This window comes from Miniopterus schreibersii (genome assembly GCF_964146895.1).
Source record: "Miniopterus schreibersii genome assembly, chromosome: 3".
Lineage (NCBI taxonomy): Eukaryota > Metazoa > Chordata > Mammalia > Chiroptera > Miniopteridae > Miniopterus > Miniopterus schreibersii.
The window spans coordinates 65274343-65290785 of NC_138103.1; the positions used below are offsets into that span (position 1 = coordinate 65274343).

The 16443-nt window shown below is 36.9% G+C and overlaps 1 protein-coding gene across 1 annotated transcript in view; it reads right to left on the reverse strand.

The window, feature by feature from the left end:
* Positions 1 to 10651, reverse strand: part of AGGF1 (angiogenic factor with G-patch and FHA domains 1) — a 28739-nt gene extending 18088 nt beyond the window's left edge. Inside the window, exons 1-5 of the mRNA XM_081133127.1 lie at positions 10062 to 10651; positions 7520 to 7622; positions 6113 to 6315; positions 4844 to 5008; positions 2137 to 2325 (exon numbers count right to left, since the gene is read on the reverse strand). Of these exons, the coding sequence (XP_080989253.1) occupies positions 2137 to 2325; positions 4844 to 5008; positions 6113 to 6315; positions 7520 to 7622; positions 10062 to 10268 (867 nt within the window). The 5' untranslated portion in view covers positions 10269 to 10651. The remainder of the gene's footprint in view (positions 1 to 2136; positions 2326 to 4843; positions 5009 to 6112; positions 6316 to 7519; positions 7623 to 10061) is intronic.
* Positions 10652 to 16443: the final 5792 nt, after the last annotated feature.

A 16443-nucleotide genomic window follows, 5' to 3' on the forward strand; every position in this document is an offset into this window, starting at 1 on the left:
TAACAGCAGCATAAATTCAGTTTGGAAACTGGCTAAACACTCACAGTGTGATAAACTATATACACTTCTAGCAATACAAACTCACCAAGGACAAGAGCAAGGGCAAGGAGGTGAATAACTATGAGCTTTAAAGGCCATTGTGAATTATAGCAAAAAATTTTCCTATCTAAATATACTTTAAAAAAAGCAGTTTCCAATCTTGTGTATTTTATTATTACTACTTATAGGATTACAAATGCAAGGAAAAAGTGAGTGAAATTGCCAGAGATAATACTTTTAAAAAACACTCTGCCAGAATGTTAAATATTCATTAAGAGATAAGAGGCCTACATGTGGGCACTGAAGCATATAAGCGTATTTCAAGTTATTTACTCCAATCTCCTCACTCTACTCCCTTCTTTCCACATACCCTCCACCTACAAAGAATGAGGTTCAAGAGTACCTTAAAAAATAAAGAAAAGTTGAGGATTCCTAAACTGGTCTCCAGTGCTTCACAGCTACCTTTTGGAATCCTCAAGGAATTCTCAAAATTCCATCAGGATTTTTTCTTAAGTCTCTGTCCTGTACTTCGCATATTTTTGAAGAAGGATGGTAAAGATGAGCAGTTATGGGCCCAGCTGGAGTAGCTCAGCTGGTTGAGTGTCATCCTGTGCACCAAAGGGTTGCCTGTTCGATTCCCAGTGCACATACCTGTGCTGTGGTTCGATCCCCAGTTGGGGTGCGTACAGAAGGCAGCCAATTGATGTTTCTTTCTCTCTCTCGCTCTCTCTCCCTCTCCTTCTCTCTCTCCCCGCTCTCTAAACATGTGATCAGGTGAGGATTAAAAAGAGAGAAATGAGATGAGCAGTTATAGGAGCTAAACTGAACCGAAATCTTACTAAATTGCTTTCAAATTTCATTCTCTGATTTGTCAGGAAAGGCCTTTTGATGACTGGTGTAAGTTCTTTTCTTATTGCTAGGGAGAAGTACTTTTACAATCTATCCTCCCAAACCATTCAACCACCAGTAACAGGTAGAAGATATTAAAACATAGTTCTTGAAAGCAAAGAAAAAAAATCATTTTTAGTATTTTAGTCACATGTTCTTCTATTCCTATGTATTGCCAGTGAAAATAATAAAAAATAGAAACAAATCAAGTAGAGAACAGAAAATAAATTCAACAGAATCCCAATTCCATATTTGAACTTTGGTATTATCATTTTAAAATGTTTTTCTTTGGTTAAGAAGAGAAACAAATGAGATAAAATTTTAAAAGTATCAAATAGTTCCCACAATTCACCAAATGCCAATATAACAAATAAGCCTCCTTTCCTGCCTATAAACCATCAACCTTATCTGTGGAGTGAGCAGAAATAAGAGCATTAATAATTTTTTATATTTTCCTTCTTTCAATTTAATATTATATCATAACTATTTTTAAAATTTCCCTCACTCTTTACAACTACCATTTTATGGCATAAATAATGCTTTCCAATTAAATGTACTATCATTTTCTTAGCCAATAGCTTGTGGGCCATTTTAACTTTTATTTTTCTGTTCTTAAAAATATTGCTATGTAATTATACAAATGCATTTCTCTTTCTTTGGATTTAAAAAATAAATTACCAGAAATGAGATTTCCCAACTGAAAAATATCAACATTTTTACAGTTAATACAAACAGCCAATCTATTTTTCAAAAAGATACCAATTTATACTTCTTATAAAGATGTAGCTACTCTATAGCTGCCAAAAATGGATTTTAAAAAAATGTTTGCTAGCATAGTAGGTAAGAAACTGCTCAATGTAACTAAGAAAGCTGAATTTTTGTACACTTCTACTTACAAACTATGTTTTTGTTTTGTTGTGAATTGTGCACTGACATCAACTTATCAACTAAGGGTCTGAAAGTTCTTCCAAATTATGTAACACAAGAATATTTTCTTTCCTAAATCTACTTCCTTCAAACTTTTAAGAAATTCCTTCTGCTTCTAGTGACAGAATTTGTGAAACAGACCAATGTAAACACTCCTTAGTTAATAGATTCTGATGCCTTGTTATCTTAATGCAGGGTTACTGAATGATTTTCAGTTTCATCAAAAATTTTGACTTAACTATATTACTGTTATGTAGATTTTAAAAATTAGGAAGATTATACCTTTTCCCCATTTGCTGTAGAAGAATCTGGATCCTTTCTTTTCTTCTTCAACTTTTTATCTTTATTTTGTTTTATGCCAGAAGTCTGATAAGGTTGCAAATCTACTCGAGAATGAAATTGATATCGACCACTTTCCACATCACAGTAGTAATAAATTCCAGTGGAAGGATCATAATATAGTTGATTTTCCTTTTAAAATCAAGAAAACAATAAGTACTACTTATATAAAATAAAAGAGAAAAATAAACAATAGAAATGTCAAACATTCAAATATAGCAAATGTTTCTTTCTTTTAAGAACTATAGTATTTTCTGAAGATAGTAAATAAAAATATCACAATGAGAAATGCTTGGCCCTGGCCAGTGTGGTCACTCGTTCCATTCCTGATCAGGGCACATGTCCAGGTTATGTGCTCGATCCCCAGTAGGGGGCATGCAGGAGGCAGCCAATCCATGTTTCTCATCGATGTCTCTCCCCCCTCCCTTCCTCTCTCTCTCTCAAATCAATAAAAACATATTAAAAAAAGAAAAATGCTTGTAATTTTTCAAAATAGTTTACCATTCAATATCTGCTCTAATTTTCCTAGGGTGAAAAATGAGTGCACTTAAATATTAAATTGAATCATGAAACTGCCAACATTTCACCATTTTTTAACTTACAGAAACAGCAATTTCATATGGTTCAGCTTAATACATCAATAAAATATTATAACAAGAAACCTTTTAGAAGTTCTGAAAAACTAAGGTATGCATCAGAAAAAGGTGAGCACTTGAAAGCAATTCCAGACTTACTATCCTTAAGATTACACAATAATGGTTTGGTAATATAAACCTCTCAAGCCCTCTCTCAATGTCATAAAACAAAGATTTGCCTTTTTATTGTTCATGACTAAAAGCCCTATAGAAAAATTTGGAAATAAAGTTCATAAATACTAAAACATAACATTCTATACAAAGAAATCGATTAAAAAATCATCTTCGCTTAATTCTACATTAACTAAAGACTTAAAAATAAAGCAGTCGCACAAAAATAAATTTTGGAAAATTATAGGTGAAACTGGAAATATAAAATTATGTAATCACCTGCATTTTTTGGGATATTGGCCAGTACTCTATAACTAAGATTTAACTGAAAGTCTATATTTTCTTTTCATCATAAATCCATGTAGATCAGGCCTGGAAACCTCTTATGATTTACTGAGATTAAACTAAAACTTCCTGAAAAAGAGTAATTTCTTTTTCTAATTGTTGATACTACTGCAATTTATTGTCTTTAATCCATTTTGCAGATCTCTTACAAAAAAAAAAATATTTTTAATTCTATTATTTCACTTAACTAAAAAAATGAACAGATGTGTTCTAATTTTTATTTCTAGTGATAACAGAATGTTTATAACTCATACCTTTTAAACTATTGTGTCTTTCAGTCCAAAATATTAGAAAATATTTTAAAATATTTTCAAATTTTTATTTAATTAAAAAAAAAAGAAAATTAGCACAATAGAAATGGCAAAACGAAGTCCCTAATTTACTGAGACATATAACCTGCAGAATGTAACTAACCATTTACAGAATAAATGTCCAGAGGAAAGATACAGAAAGGAAGGTAGAGGAATGACAAAGACTAATGTCATACACTTGGAAACTCTGTATTTTCCGAGAAACCAAATGAGGAATAGCTACTCTCTTTAGCAATGAAAGTTTAAACATTAATTTTCTTGGTATTAACTAGCATTGTCAATTAGCATACTCCTGTGAAAGAAAACTCTCTCTTTACAAAGGATTTACAAAGTACAGATACCAAGTGCAAACTGACAAGCTAACGAAATCCCTATATAAGATAGTTAGCATTATTATGTTCCCTAAATTAGTTAACAATACTTCCAGTAACTGGAATGATGAACATGTGGTCCATTTTTGGACACTACATTCTGTAATTCCTGAGGACCAGATTACATGCCTAGACCATCAAGGTTGAGGTACCTGGGTATGTGAGTTCCATCACTGTCATCACATCCTGATTAAAATCCAATTAAGTACCAGACTTCAACAGCCATCACACTGTATTGTATTATAAATCAGGAACTTAATTTTCTGGTTCTGTCCTAGTCAGTGGTCCATTATATTTCTGATTCCACACTGATTTCCTAGTTCTCACTGTTAATAGATTGATTTTTTAAAAGCAAAATGCTTACAAGCCACAGAATATAAAACACTAATAATAAACATGCTATTGAGAATTCAAGAAAAAGACTCCCTCTGTGGCGTCAAATGGTTCATAAGTATTCAAAATAAAAAAACAAATCTCACCCCAAGCCTGAGGTGAAAATTAACAATGTCACTTCCTTATAAATTCTATAAAAAAATGTTAGTTTAGGTTCTTAAAATTTTACAACAAAGTAGTTGTCTGCTTTTAATAATAAATAAATGCTCCAACATTTTTGTATGTTTTTTTATATATAAAAGGTTATTAAACCCTCTAAAATATTAATTTATAATAATCACAATTAACTTATTTAATTACAAACCTAAAAGTGTAGTATCATAAGAAATTTTATAATTCTTTACTTTTGTCAAATACCTTTGAATCAAACATAATTTTTAAATGCAGATTCTTGCTTTTCTTAGTTCATCTTAGGGTTTAATATTTGGTATCAAGCATCTAAGTAACTATATTATTACAGTATTGAAAGGTCTGAGATACTTACAGAATCATAATAGAAACCAGTGCTGTGGTCAAAATACAGTCCAGTATTCTCATCATAGCTAAATCCAGTCTGTGATACAGCAGCCTCTGCTGCAGCTCTCAAACTTTCAGCTAACGATGAACCTTCTAAGGACGAATCTTCTGTTGCTAATGCAGACGCTGGCTCCTAGGTAAAATATATTTATATCAAATAAGACAAAAATGGTCTTATATCAATCAACTTAGAAGTTATCAAACTCTGAAACAATAAATAGACTTAAAAGGTATTTTAAATAATAAGGCTTCAATTTCTGCAATGGAAGGGATGGCTATCAATTACAATTTGATCCATTTAAAGAAGATTTACTAGTATATCAGTTACTTCAATTTTGACCCAGTTTTTAGGACACTATAAGTGAGTGAACATTACTAAAAAATAAATGCCCGATATCACAGAGAAGTAACTCATAAAATATGGACTCTAAAGTATTCTTTAAGACAAACGATCTATTCTTCCATAATCATAGGTCCAAAGGGAAAAAAATTTTAGAAGAGAGATGGAGGAGAAAGCTATGGATTTTGTGAGATTCACTATAGCATCAGCAGTTGCACTGTAAGAACTTTACTGGGATTTTGATTCACACACACAACTATAGAAAAAATTTATAAAATATTCAGGGAAATTTGAATAGTGGCAGGATATATGACATAAAGAAAGCATTAAAAAATTTTTGTTGTGGCCATGGCCAGGTGGCTCACTTGGTTGGAATGTCATCAATACACCAAAAGGTTGTGGGTTCAATTCCTGGTCAGGGCACATACCTAGGTTGCGGGTTTGGTGCCAGTCGGGAACATACAGGAGGCAACTGATCAATGTTTCTCTCACACACTGTTTCTCTTTCTCAGTCTCTCTCTCCCCCTTCCTCTCTCTCTAAAAAATCCAACAAAAATGTATCCTCAGGTGAGGATTTTTAAAAAATTTTTGTCGTCATAACAAGGTTATTTTGGTAGTTTCACAAAATTTTTTGGCTGAGTCCAAATATACTGACAAATTTTCTTTGTTTTACTTCATGTACATAAGTTTTTAGAACACAACAAAGTAGGAAACAAATATATGAACAATTTATCCTAATTTTTGTTTCTCTAGAAGTGTAATACTCTGCATAATTATACACAGAATATTTACAACCCCTGTATATGTATGATGGACCAAAGAAGTCAATGTGCATAATAACAATAATGAAGGACAAGTTCTTGGGCATCAATAGTATCATGTTAAGCATTTTATTACCTGTGAATTTGAGGCAAAATGGTCCTCTTGTCCACATTCAACCTTTTCCGTTACATCAGTACCAGCGTAAGCATCGTTTTCTATTTGTGACTGGTCTTTAGAATTATAAGTAGAAGCTTCGATATCCTGATCTTGCTGAACTGAGGGTTCTGTCACTTTATCTGAATGACTAATATCCTTATAGTACGTCTGATAATAATAATCTATAGCAAAAACAAATTGTGATATATATTAGAATAGTGTATAGAAAAAGAACTTAATTCTAAAACATTGGCACTGAACACAAACAGTACACACTGCAAACGAAACATATTTTTACAATTGTACACATTTTAACAAATTAAAATTGATAGTGCAGATAAATCTGTAGATGTTTATACCTTTGATTCTAATGTCACTTTAAGTACCCTAGCTGTCAAGCTAAAAAAATAAAGGTAAACAGATTTGGATTTTCTGTAGCAAGACTAGAAAAAGAAAACAGGTAGATAAGTGGTATTCTGTGAAAAAATAAGCAACTTTAAACAGTTTCTAACCACGTACTTTAATATTACTGCATATCAAATGACAATGAAATAAAAACAACAAAGGTTGATTTCTGTCAAATTGCTCTCATGATGCTGACTTTTTAAAAACTTTATTATCTGCCCAGCCGGGCGTGGCTCAGCGGTTGAGCGTTGACCTAGGATCCAGGTGATTGGGCTTCGATTCCCGGTCAGGGCACATGCCTGGGTTGTGGGCTCGATCAATGACTCTCTCATCATTGATGTTTCTGCCTCTCTCTCCCTCTCCTTTCCTCTCTCTGAAATCAATAAAGATATATTTAAAAAAAATAAATAAATAAAAATAAATTTATTATCATGCAGATATGTAATATTAATGCTATTGCTGTGTTTAACAATTTAGCTAAATTATGTACTGAATAAAACAAGGTAAAACTTAATGGGAAAAATCATTTCTTGTGATTCCTATTTAAAACTCAGTTGCTCAGTTATTTTACCTCACAACCTTATTCCGTGAGGTCATGGTTGTGGGCTCACCATTCCCACAAAGGCCTAAGAGACTGGCACTGAACACAATGCTAAGTGGAATGCATCAAAAAAACCCCACATGTATCTGGTTACATGGAAGGCCAGATATGATAGTAAATGGCAGAAATTACTCAGTGAATGTGCCACTAAAACCACAGTAGCAATCCTATGTATTTAAAGGAATGACAATACATTTCTCCTTTCCCATCAGAAGAGCAAATAGATTATCTGAAAACATGTAATCAGATGGAGAGAAAGTAACCTTGTAACAGTTCTCATATTTATCTAGATGTTTGTCTATTTTTTAATTAAAGAAAACTCCACGTTAGCATGATTTGAATGTGATGGTGTTAGGGTATCTCCACTATCAACCGAATACCTGAGATTGACCAAGGAGGGTGGTTTTCTGTTTGTACTTCTACATCAGACTTCTTATTATCTTCGTTTCTCCCACAATAGAGTATTTTACTGAGCTCTTCTACCTAAAAGAAAACAAGGTGTTAGGAAAAAGAAATCATATAGCAATATAAAAATATGCATACCATTCTCCTGAAATTAAAATAATTACTTTTTCTTGGTAAAAGTTTTAGAGAATTACCATCGCAGCTAGTTTCCTTTTCAGAAAAACTGAAAATACTATCATTTACTTTCATTCATCTTTTACAATTGCAGAGGGAGATGTTTTAAATTATATTCTCTTCTAAACCTCAAAATATCCCCTTTGAAAATCAGACAAACTAAATTAATAGGACTTTTTGAACAGAATCCTTTATTTCTAAAAAATAAGAATGTTTTTATACTAATATTTTAATTGATGTAGCAGTTCTCTCTAAAGAATTAGCAAAAAACATTAATTCCCATGCACTGAGTTTAAAAGCACTTTAATGTATGATTTTTCTTTACATAGTCATTTTATGACTAAATAACTGTAGCAGAAGAAAAAAGAAGTAACTGCCTCAGAGGGGCATCTACTCTCCCTGTGCCTCACTGACTGCCAAAGCAAGAGCAACAGAGGGCAGAAATACCCATAAGCAGATGAGCTGCAGCCTCCTCAAGACACCTCATTTAGACAAGATCTAAGAGTGAGATGTCTATTACAGGCATGAAACTAAAAAACAAGCTTCTAAATATTTCTTTAATGATACATAAAGCTTAAAAGGAGACAGGCAATAAAATTGATTACATACAGATTATCTACACACTTCATAAAGTATCAGATCTGCTGTTACAACTAGGGCTGGGACTAGGGTGAAGCAAGTGAGGCACCTAGGGAGCAAACTAAGGAGGCACTCAGTCTCAGTTTCCTGCAAGTACTGGGACTATACCTGAGAATCAGTGCCTTCCTAAATATTTTACCCTAGACTACTGACTGCCCTGCCCTAGTCCTGGCTCTGCCACTACCACCATTACTGTGAACTAGATCATTTATCATCTGCTACATGCTAGGAACTATATTTGTTACTTTGGATAACATCTTTATTAATTCTTACAACATCTTACAAACTAGTTCTCCTAATCCCCATTTTACATGTGAGAAATCTGAAGAGACAAAGTAATTTGCACAAGTTTTTTTGCCTCCAAAGCCTGTACATACTATGTTTTTCTAGCAATTCACTCTCAATTCCCAACCCAATTTTTTACTGCCCTAGATAAAATACTCGTTAGTAATTCGGAGGGACAGTTAACAACCAAACTCCTCCACCACCACCACCAGGGGAGGCTGACTAGAAGGAGAGTAAGGAGTAATTACTACCATCAGTAGAGTCAAGGCTTTCTATCCATCTCAGTATTTCATGTTAGACCACTCTTAAATTAAGACTAATAACAAAATGTCGTCTCTTCAAAGATTAGCAAAAATGTTGGTTATTTTAAGGATCTCTATAGCAAGCAGTACTTGAACAACTGAGAATTATAAACAGGTTTTTTAAAAGGCTGTCCTATTTTGCTCCCCGTACCCCAAGATATTTTCACAATATTTGTAGTCTCCTAGCACAGTCCTTATACATTACAGGTGCTCAAGAACTAGTTGCTGAGTAAACAAACTCAAATTTTCTATAATGTCAATACCGCTATACAATGGGCACACCAAGTCATTCCAACTCAGCAGTTACGTTCATAGATCATTTGATAATAAAGCATAACAAAGTTTGATGATGGATTCAGACTACATTTGTGGTTTTAGGAAAGGTACTAATATATTACAAAGGACAACAATTTAATTGAAATTAATAGTTATCTCAGTGAAAACAACCTATCAGGACACAGTGCAACTGCCAAACAAATCAAGCTGGAAAAAAGTAATATGCTCCTGTTTAAAAGTGTGTTCTTTTTAAAGTGTGGCAATTTAAACATTTGTCCTTACTGTATTTTATAAAAATGAAGTTAGCTACTTAGTGTTTCTAAGAAAGTAAGTTTTATCTTCCCTATTTCTAGCAGAAAACTCAAAATAAACGCCCAGAATGACCACCTTACATGTAGTGTTCAAGTTTGTAGAACTGTGAAAATTCGCTCACACTTAATTTGATTTAACCTTCACCTGTGTGGTATAAGCATTCTCATTTTTATGGGAAACCGAGGATCAGTATCAGTTCACGTATCTAGTGGCAGATGGGTTTCTGATTCAAGTCCAGCGCTTTAACAAACTCAAAAGCGACCTAGAATAAAATATTATAAATACGCCTACTGCCAATGGCAGTACCGACAAGTGAGAATGAAGACAACCTAAAGTACACAAGTTCAATTCACACCCGCGGTAACTTCTGCTCACGCGCTTATCTGACTCGAGTAACCAGAACTCCCAGGTCTGCTCCACATGTACTGGGAATTTTAATCGCGCTGAACTTTTACTTCTTTCAAGCGCCCGCGGGCCCCGCCGGGGACTGCGGGAGGCCTCGGGGCGGCGCGGGCCGGCGGCGGCGCACCTGCGTGCGGAGCTCCCGGTTGTTGCTCTCGGCGCTCTGGTACAGGCGCTCCGTGTGGTGCAGCAGCTTCTCGATCTCCCGCACCTGCCGCTTGCAGCTCCGCAGCTCGCGTTCCAACTTCTCCACCTTCCGCCTCAACTGGGCCAGCTCAGGCTCCGGGGACGCGGGTGGCGACGGTGACAACGGAGACGGCGCCTCGGCCGCCATGGGGTCGGGCGCGAGGCAGCCCGTGCGCGCGAAGGGGCTGCGCTCAGGCTGAGCGGGACGGCGGCCCCAGAAGCCACGCGAGCGCGGGGGCAGCGAAAGGCGGCCTCACACCCGCCCGGCCGCGGCGGCTCCTGGCCATGGCGTCCCGAAGCTCGCAGCCCCGCGGCCTGAAGGAGCAGCGGGCAGCCACCAGAGGGAAGGCGGAGGGACCCGGCCCGAGCCGCGCGGCTTCGAACCAGTAAAACTTTATTGGCAAATACCTTCCCCAACCACGCCGGCAGTCGCGGGAGCTTCTACAGAAGTGGGAGACCGGAGGGGCGAGGGCCGAGAGCTCCGCCGGTCCGCGGCTGAACCGGAAACGCCGCGCCCGCGGTGGGCGGGGCCGAGGCCGCGAGGGAAGCGACGGGGAGCCGGAAGGGCCTCGCAGTGCGCCTGCGCACTGCCCGCGACGGCCGGGGCGGGGCGGGGCGGGGCGGTCCGCGGGGGGCGGGACGGGGGCTCGCGGCGGCCGGGGTTTTGCGTGCTACAGTACTTGACAGTCTTCGCTATTTTTTGGTTTAATTCTTTTTAGTTATTATTTTGTACTTAAGACTGTAGTCATACTCCTTAGTTCACAGCACATCATCAACATGGGCCTTTGGACGGCTCTTCTGCTTGGGGGTTGGGGTGGCCTCTGTTTTTGTTTTCACTGTAGTTCTGTATCCCCATGCACCAGTCCCATTACCTCCTTTCGGTCAATGTAAGTGCCCACTCTCACGTGTCTGATTTATGTCCTTAAATATAAACATATCCTTATAAAGTGATGCATGTGTATTTCTTTTACATAAATAGTATTTTGTTAAAAGATGTTTTAAAAGTTCACATATGTTGTTATATATACACCTAAGTGCTGCATAGTATTCCAAGGTATATGTATGCACATATTATCTATTCATTCCACTAGTTGTCAACATCTAAGTTATCTCCAGTTCTCTGTTAACACAATCCATAGCGCAATAAAAACCCTTGTTCATGCCATTTTATTGATCTGCGCACTCATTTCTTTGGAATAGGTAGCAAGGAACGTGACCTTTGGTTCACAGGCAAACATTTAATTTCACTATTTTCCCCTAAATTTCTTTCCAGAATGGCTGAATAACTTGACACTCTCACCAACAGTGCACAGGAGTTCTGTGCCCTCCACATCCTCTCTAATGCATAATGTTAGTCACTCTTGTATTTTTTGCCATTTTTATGAATGCAATGAGGTATTGCATTGTTGTTTTAATTTGTACTTCTCTGATTACCTGAGGATTTCATAGACTTGTTGAAATGGCTATTTGGACTTTCCTGTCTGTAAACTGCCTCTTCAAGCCTTTTTGCCCATTTCTTAGTGTTTTGTGTGTTATTGTTTTGTTTGCAGTTCTTTCTATAATGTAGATATTAATCCTTTATAGATATCTACTCTTAAGCAGTTATATATATGTTGATTCATCTATGGTTTCTTGTATTGAACAGAAATCCTTAATTTTATGTAGTCAAATCCATCTACTGTACTTAACTCCATCTTCCTTCACGTGCTTTAGGATTTGGGCTTTTGAAACTAATTCATGAAGTCTTTTCCCACCCTAGGTCATACTTTCTTCTACAGTTTTATAATTTTAACTTTCGCATTATTGCTCCCCTCCAACTGGAGGGGTTCAGATGTGTTTTTCCACCTAATAGCCTAGTTTTCTTCAAACTGCCTCCTCTATGTTCCTTCGTAGGACCACCTTTATCATCTATCAAGTTCCCACATATGTGTGGGTCTATTTCAGAGCTTTCCATTCTGTTTTGTTTGTATATTAGTCTGTTCCTATGCAGAACCGTTCTATTTCCATCACTTTGGTTGTGTAGTGCATCTTCATATCTGGTAGGGCAAGTCCCCCCACTGCTTTTATTTTTCAAAATTGACTTATTCGTGAACCTCTATTTTTCAATGAAAGTGTTGGAATGCTTCTTGAGTTCCTCAAACAAGCCAATGGAATTTTCATTAAGATTTCATTGAATGTATAGATTTATTTGGGAAGAATTAACATAAAACTTTACTGTGTTAAGATATCCCATCCATTCTTTTTTGTTGTTCTATTTTTTCATTCTTTTTTGTACTTTAATAGAATTCTAATACTTTTTATGAGAAAGGTCTTAAGCATTCCCTCTTAGTTTATTTCCTGGGCACTCTGTTGTTTTATTGTGAATAAAGTCATATTTTCTTGTATATTTGACAGGGAAAGAGAAGTGAAAGTAATGGAGAGGTTTCTAGCTTGGACAAAGGAGGTAGGAACTATTGGGGAGCATTTGTTGCACGGGGAGGGAGGAATGCTTTAGTTTTTACTTTGTTGATAATATTGAGTTTGAGGTACTTGCAGGATATCCATTACAGATGTTCAGTAAGTAATGAGCATTCAGCCCACCTGAAACTTAAAAAACAGAAACTAATAGAACTAGTATTGTATAAAGCAAACACAAATGGCCCCAATGGCTAAGGAAGTAAAGTAAATGAATGGACGGAGCAGTAAACAGCCACTATGGAGTTTGGGAGAACTGAACAACCATACAGGAATGTGGACCCAGTGTTGAAGAGCTTCTGATTTTTCAAGAAAAGCCAGAAATTTGGATTTTTATGTTAAATCTGTTTAAAAACAATAGTTCAAATTAGATAATTTCTGTGATATCATTATTACATTCTCTTCACTGTACATGTGTGCTTCAGGTGGTACTCCAGTGTCCCCTCGTTTTTACCATCACTGCCACTGCTGTCTGCCCTTCTCCTTCCTTCCTTTGTTTCCTAACTTATTTTTCTCTCTTTCCCCTTAATTTTATGATTTTGTTTAAAAAGTTTAACTCTCTATATATACAAGGTGTCCCAAAAATGAATACACACTTTAACAGCTGATAGCTCAATTTTGAAAATGAAATATATTTTAGTAAACAATGCCTTTATAATTATTCAAAGTGTGTGTATACATTTCTGGGGGGACACCCTAACACACACACACACACACACACACACACTTTCTCTCTCTCTCTCTCTCTCTCTCTCTCTCTCTCTCTCTCTCATATATATATATATAGTGTCACTAGTCAAGAATAGAGCTCTTTTCTTCCAGGCAATGAATCAACTAAATCCTACAGCTAATTTAATCTTCAGTTTTTTATTATAACTAGTAGATGCTGTGGAAATCACATAATTGCCCCAATTCTTATCCATCCTGTATCCACATCCCTTACCATGTAACTTTGTGGTTCCCTTCACTAAAGAGACAGAATCTCCCCTCCATTTTTGAATCTGGGTTTGACCATGTGATTTGCTTTGGCCAGTTGAGTGAGGTGATTGCCTAAACAATAGACCAGTTCCTAGCCTAGGTCTCAAGAGGTGTTAGTATTTATGCTTGCTTTCTTGGATTCCTGACATTTCCGTGAGAAAAACATACCCAGGTATGTCTGCTGGTCTCAGAAGGAGGACAGGTGACACATGGAACAGATCTATTGCAGGTAAAATACTCCAACTAAGCCAGCCTAGAGCAAAGGCCCCAGAAAACCCTCAGACAGTTAGCAATAACTAACTGATAGTGGAGATCAGCCAGCCCTCCACCTCACTCCAAGTTTGGGAGAAATAATAAATAATGTTTATTGGAAGCTACTGAGTTGGAGGTATTTTGTATGTAGCAATAACTAACTGACACTCAACCCAATCTAGAGCCATTCCAGGAGTTTGTGAGTTTCAGTAGGCTGGAGTGCAAGTACCTGATACATTACTATATTCCATAACAGAGAAATATTGTAAATTAAGTAAAACCTGATTTATATCCAGTTTCTTTTAGGGTATCATCAATTCTATATTTAATGAAAACTTACCTGTCATAATTTATGTTGAATATAATGGGCAGCCAACTCTCTCCCATCTGATCCTACTGTTTGATGTCACACAAGAATATCTGGGGAGCCATAGATTTCAATAGTTCTGATTTATTGCTCTGTATTACTTTTAGTCAATTGACCATTATCTGTTTCCTCCCTGCAGAGGCCCAAGGAAAGAATGGGTGGGCGTAACACTAAAACACCTGCGTGATGGTAAAGGAAGGAAGCCAAAGGAAACTAGGCAGATCCCCCTTTTCTTTTCTTTTTTCTTTTTAAAATATGTCTTTATTGATTTCAGAGAGAGGAAAGGAGAGGGAGAGAGAGAGATAGAAACATCAATGATGAGAGAGTCATTGATCGAGCCCACAACCCGGGCATGTGCCCCGACCAGGAATCGAACCCCAATCGCCTGGATCCTAGGTCGACGCTCAACAGCTGAGCCACGCCCGGCCGGGCCCGCCTTTTCTGACCCCAACAGAATACTTACATTTTGCACCTTTATTTTATGACTGTGTAATAAGTAAAAATTATGATAATTAGTAAATTTTCCCATGCTCCCACCTCCAGGGGGCAGTCTATCATGAAGGAACACAAGACTAGGGTTTAGGAAGAGAAAGAACTATCCTTAGCGAGTTAAAGGAAGGACAGGTTTAAGAGAATGGAGGAAAGAGGAAGCAGGGTGGGGTGTGGCTTAGATGGGAGCCAGGAAATGTTGCTCAAGGAGAGAGTGTGTGCATTGCGCTGGAAGAGTTGGGCAAGTAGAAAGGGCAACCATGAGGACTATTTATGCAGGGCCTGAGAACTTTAAAACTGAGCCTTCAGACAAATATCACATGATCTTGCTTATACGTGGAATCTAAAGAACTTAATAAACTGATGAACAGAATAGATTCAATGACATGGAAGCGTAGATGAGACTGATGAATGTCAGAGGGATGGAGGAGGGCGGGTGGGTGGAGGGGGAGAGAGTAACCAAAGAATTTATGTGCATATGTACACAACCCAAGGACATGGACAATGGTGGGGAGAGGGACTGGGGAGGGGGAAGGAACGGGATGGAACGGGTCATTGGGGAGAAAAAGGGACATCTGTAATATTTTAAACAATAATGAAATTAAAAATAAATAATAAATAAAAATAAATAAATAAATAAATAAATAAAACTGAACCTTCAAAAAGTAGTTTACCCTGCTTGCATCCAGTGAATTGTCTTCATCGCCTGCACCAGGGGACTCTGGTAACTGCCCTGAAGTGGTCCATGAGCACTTCATTCCTTCAGCAGCATCCTCTGCTCATTGCCTAGAAGAATTTGCAAATCATCCCCTTTCCCCACTTTGTTGCCCAATGCATACAACACTCCCGAGACACCCAAGAGTCCATAGGAGAGAGAGGACAGGACCCTCCAGGGGAGTGGGTGTGAGGAACATCTCACATTTGTACTTAGGGTGGGGGTTGCTGAATGAATCCATCTTGATTCTAGAGGAACCTTCTCCTTCCCTCCCTCCCCTTGTCTCCCCAAGATAGATCAATAGTTATTGATAATTCTCTTGTAATAATTAAAAATATCTAAGACTATAAGGAAGAAAATTAAAATTTACCAAAGAAAACATTAGAATGCCAGGGGTACATATTTACCTTCTCATTGTTTCAATTAGGTCCTGGACATGACTCTATCATTTATTGAAATGTATGCCCTTCTCGCCTCGCTTTGTTTATGAGGATTTAATGTGGGACCATGATGAATAAATATTTAATCACCAAAGTCATGGTATTAATTTGTTGGAACAGTCTCCAGAAGAAAAAGCACAAAATGTTTGTGAGCCTAATGACTTCTTCATTGTCATCATATGTTTATTAAACATAGTCATGGTATTTTGTTTGGGATTAAATGTATCTATGTATAGAAAATAGTGATGAACAAATTAAGATTCATCAACATATGCCAAAAACCTAGACGAGAAAGACAAAGTTGGGTGCTTATGTATCTCACTAGGGTTACAGAGAACATAAAATAGTATAGAATTAACTTGATAAATTAGTGAAATGGCTTAAATGCAACTGAGACGTGTGTGGGGTAGTAAAATAACTTTTAGATGGAGACAGATTAACTAAATCTCAGCTTTGCTGCATACAGTAAGTCTTCACTTAATGTTGTCAAGAGGTTCTTGGAAACTGCAACTTTTATGGAAATGACATATAGCAAAACCAGTTTTACCCTAGGTTAATAGAGTTAAGTTCTTACAGATATCTCTGGTCACAAAAATTTAACTAAACTCCTAATTAAAGACCCCAAACA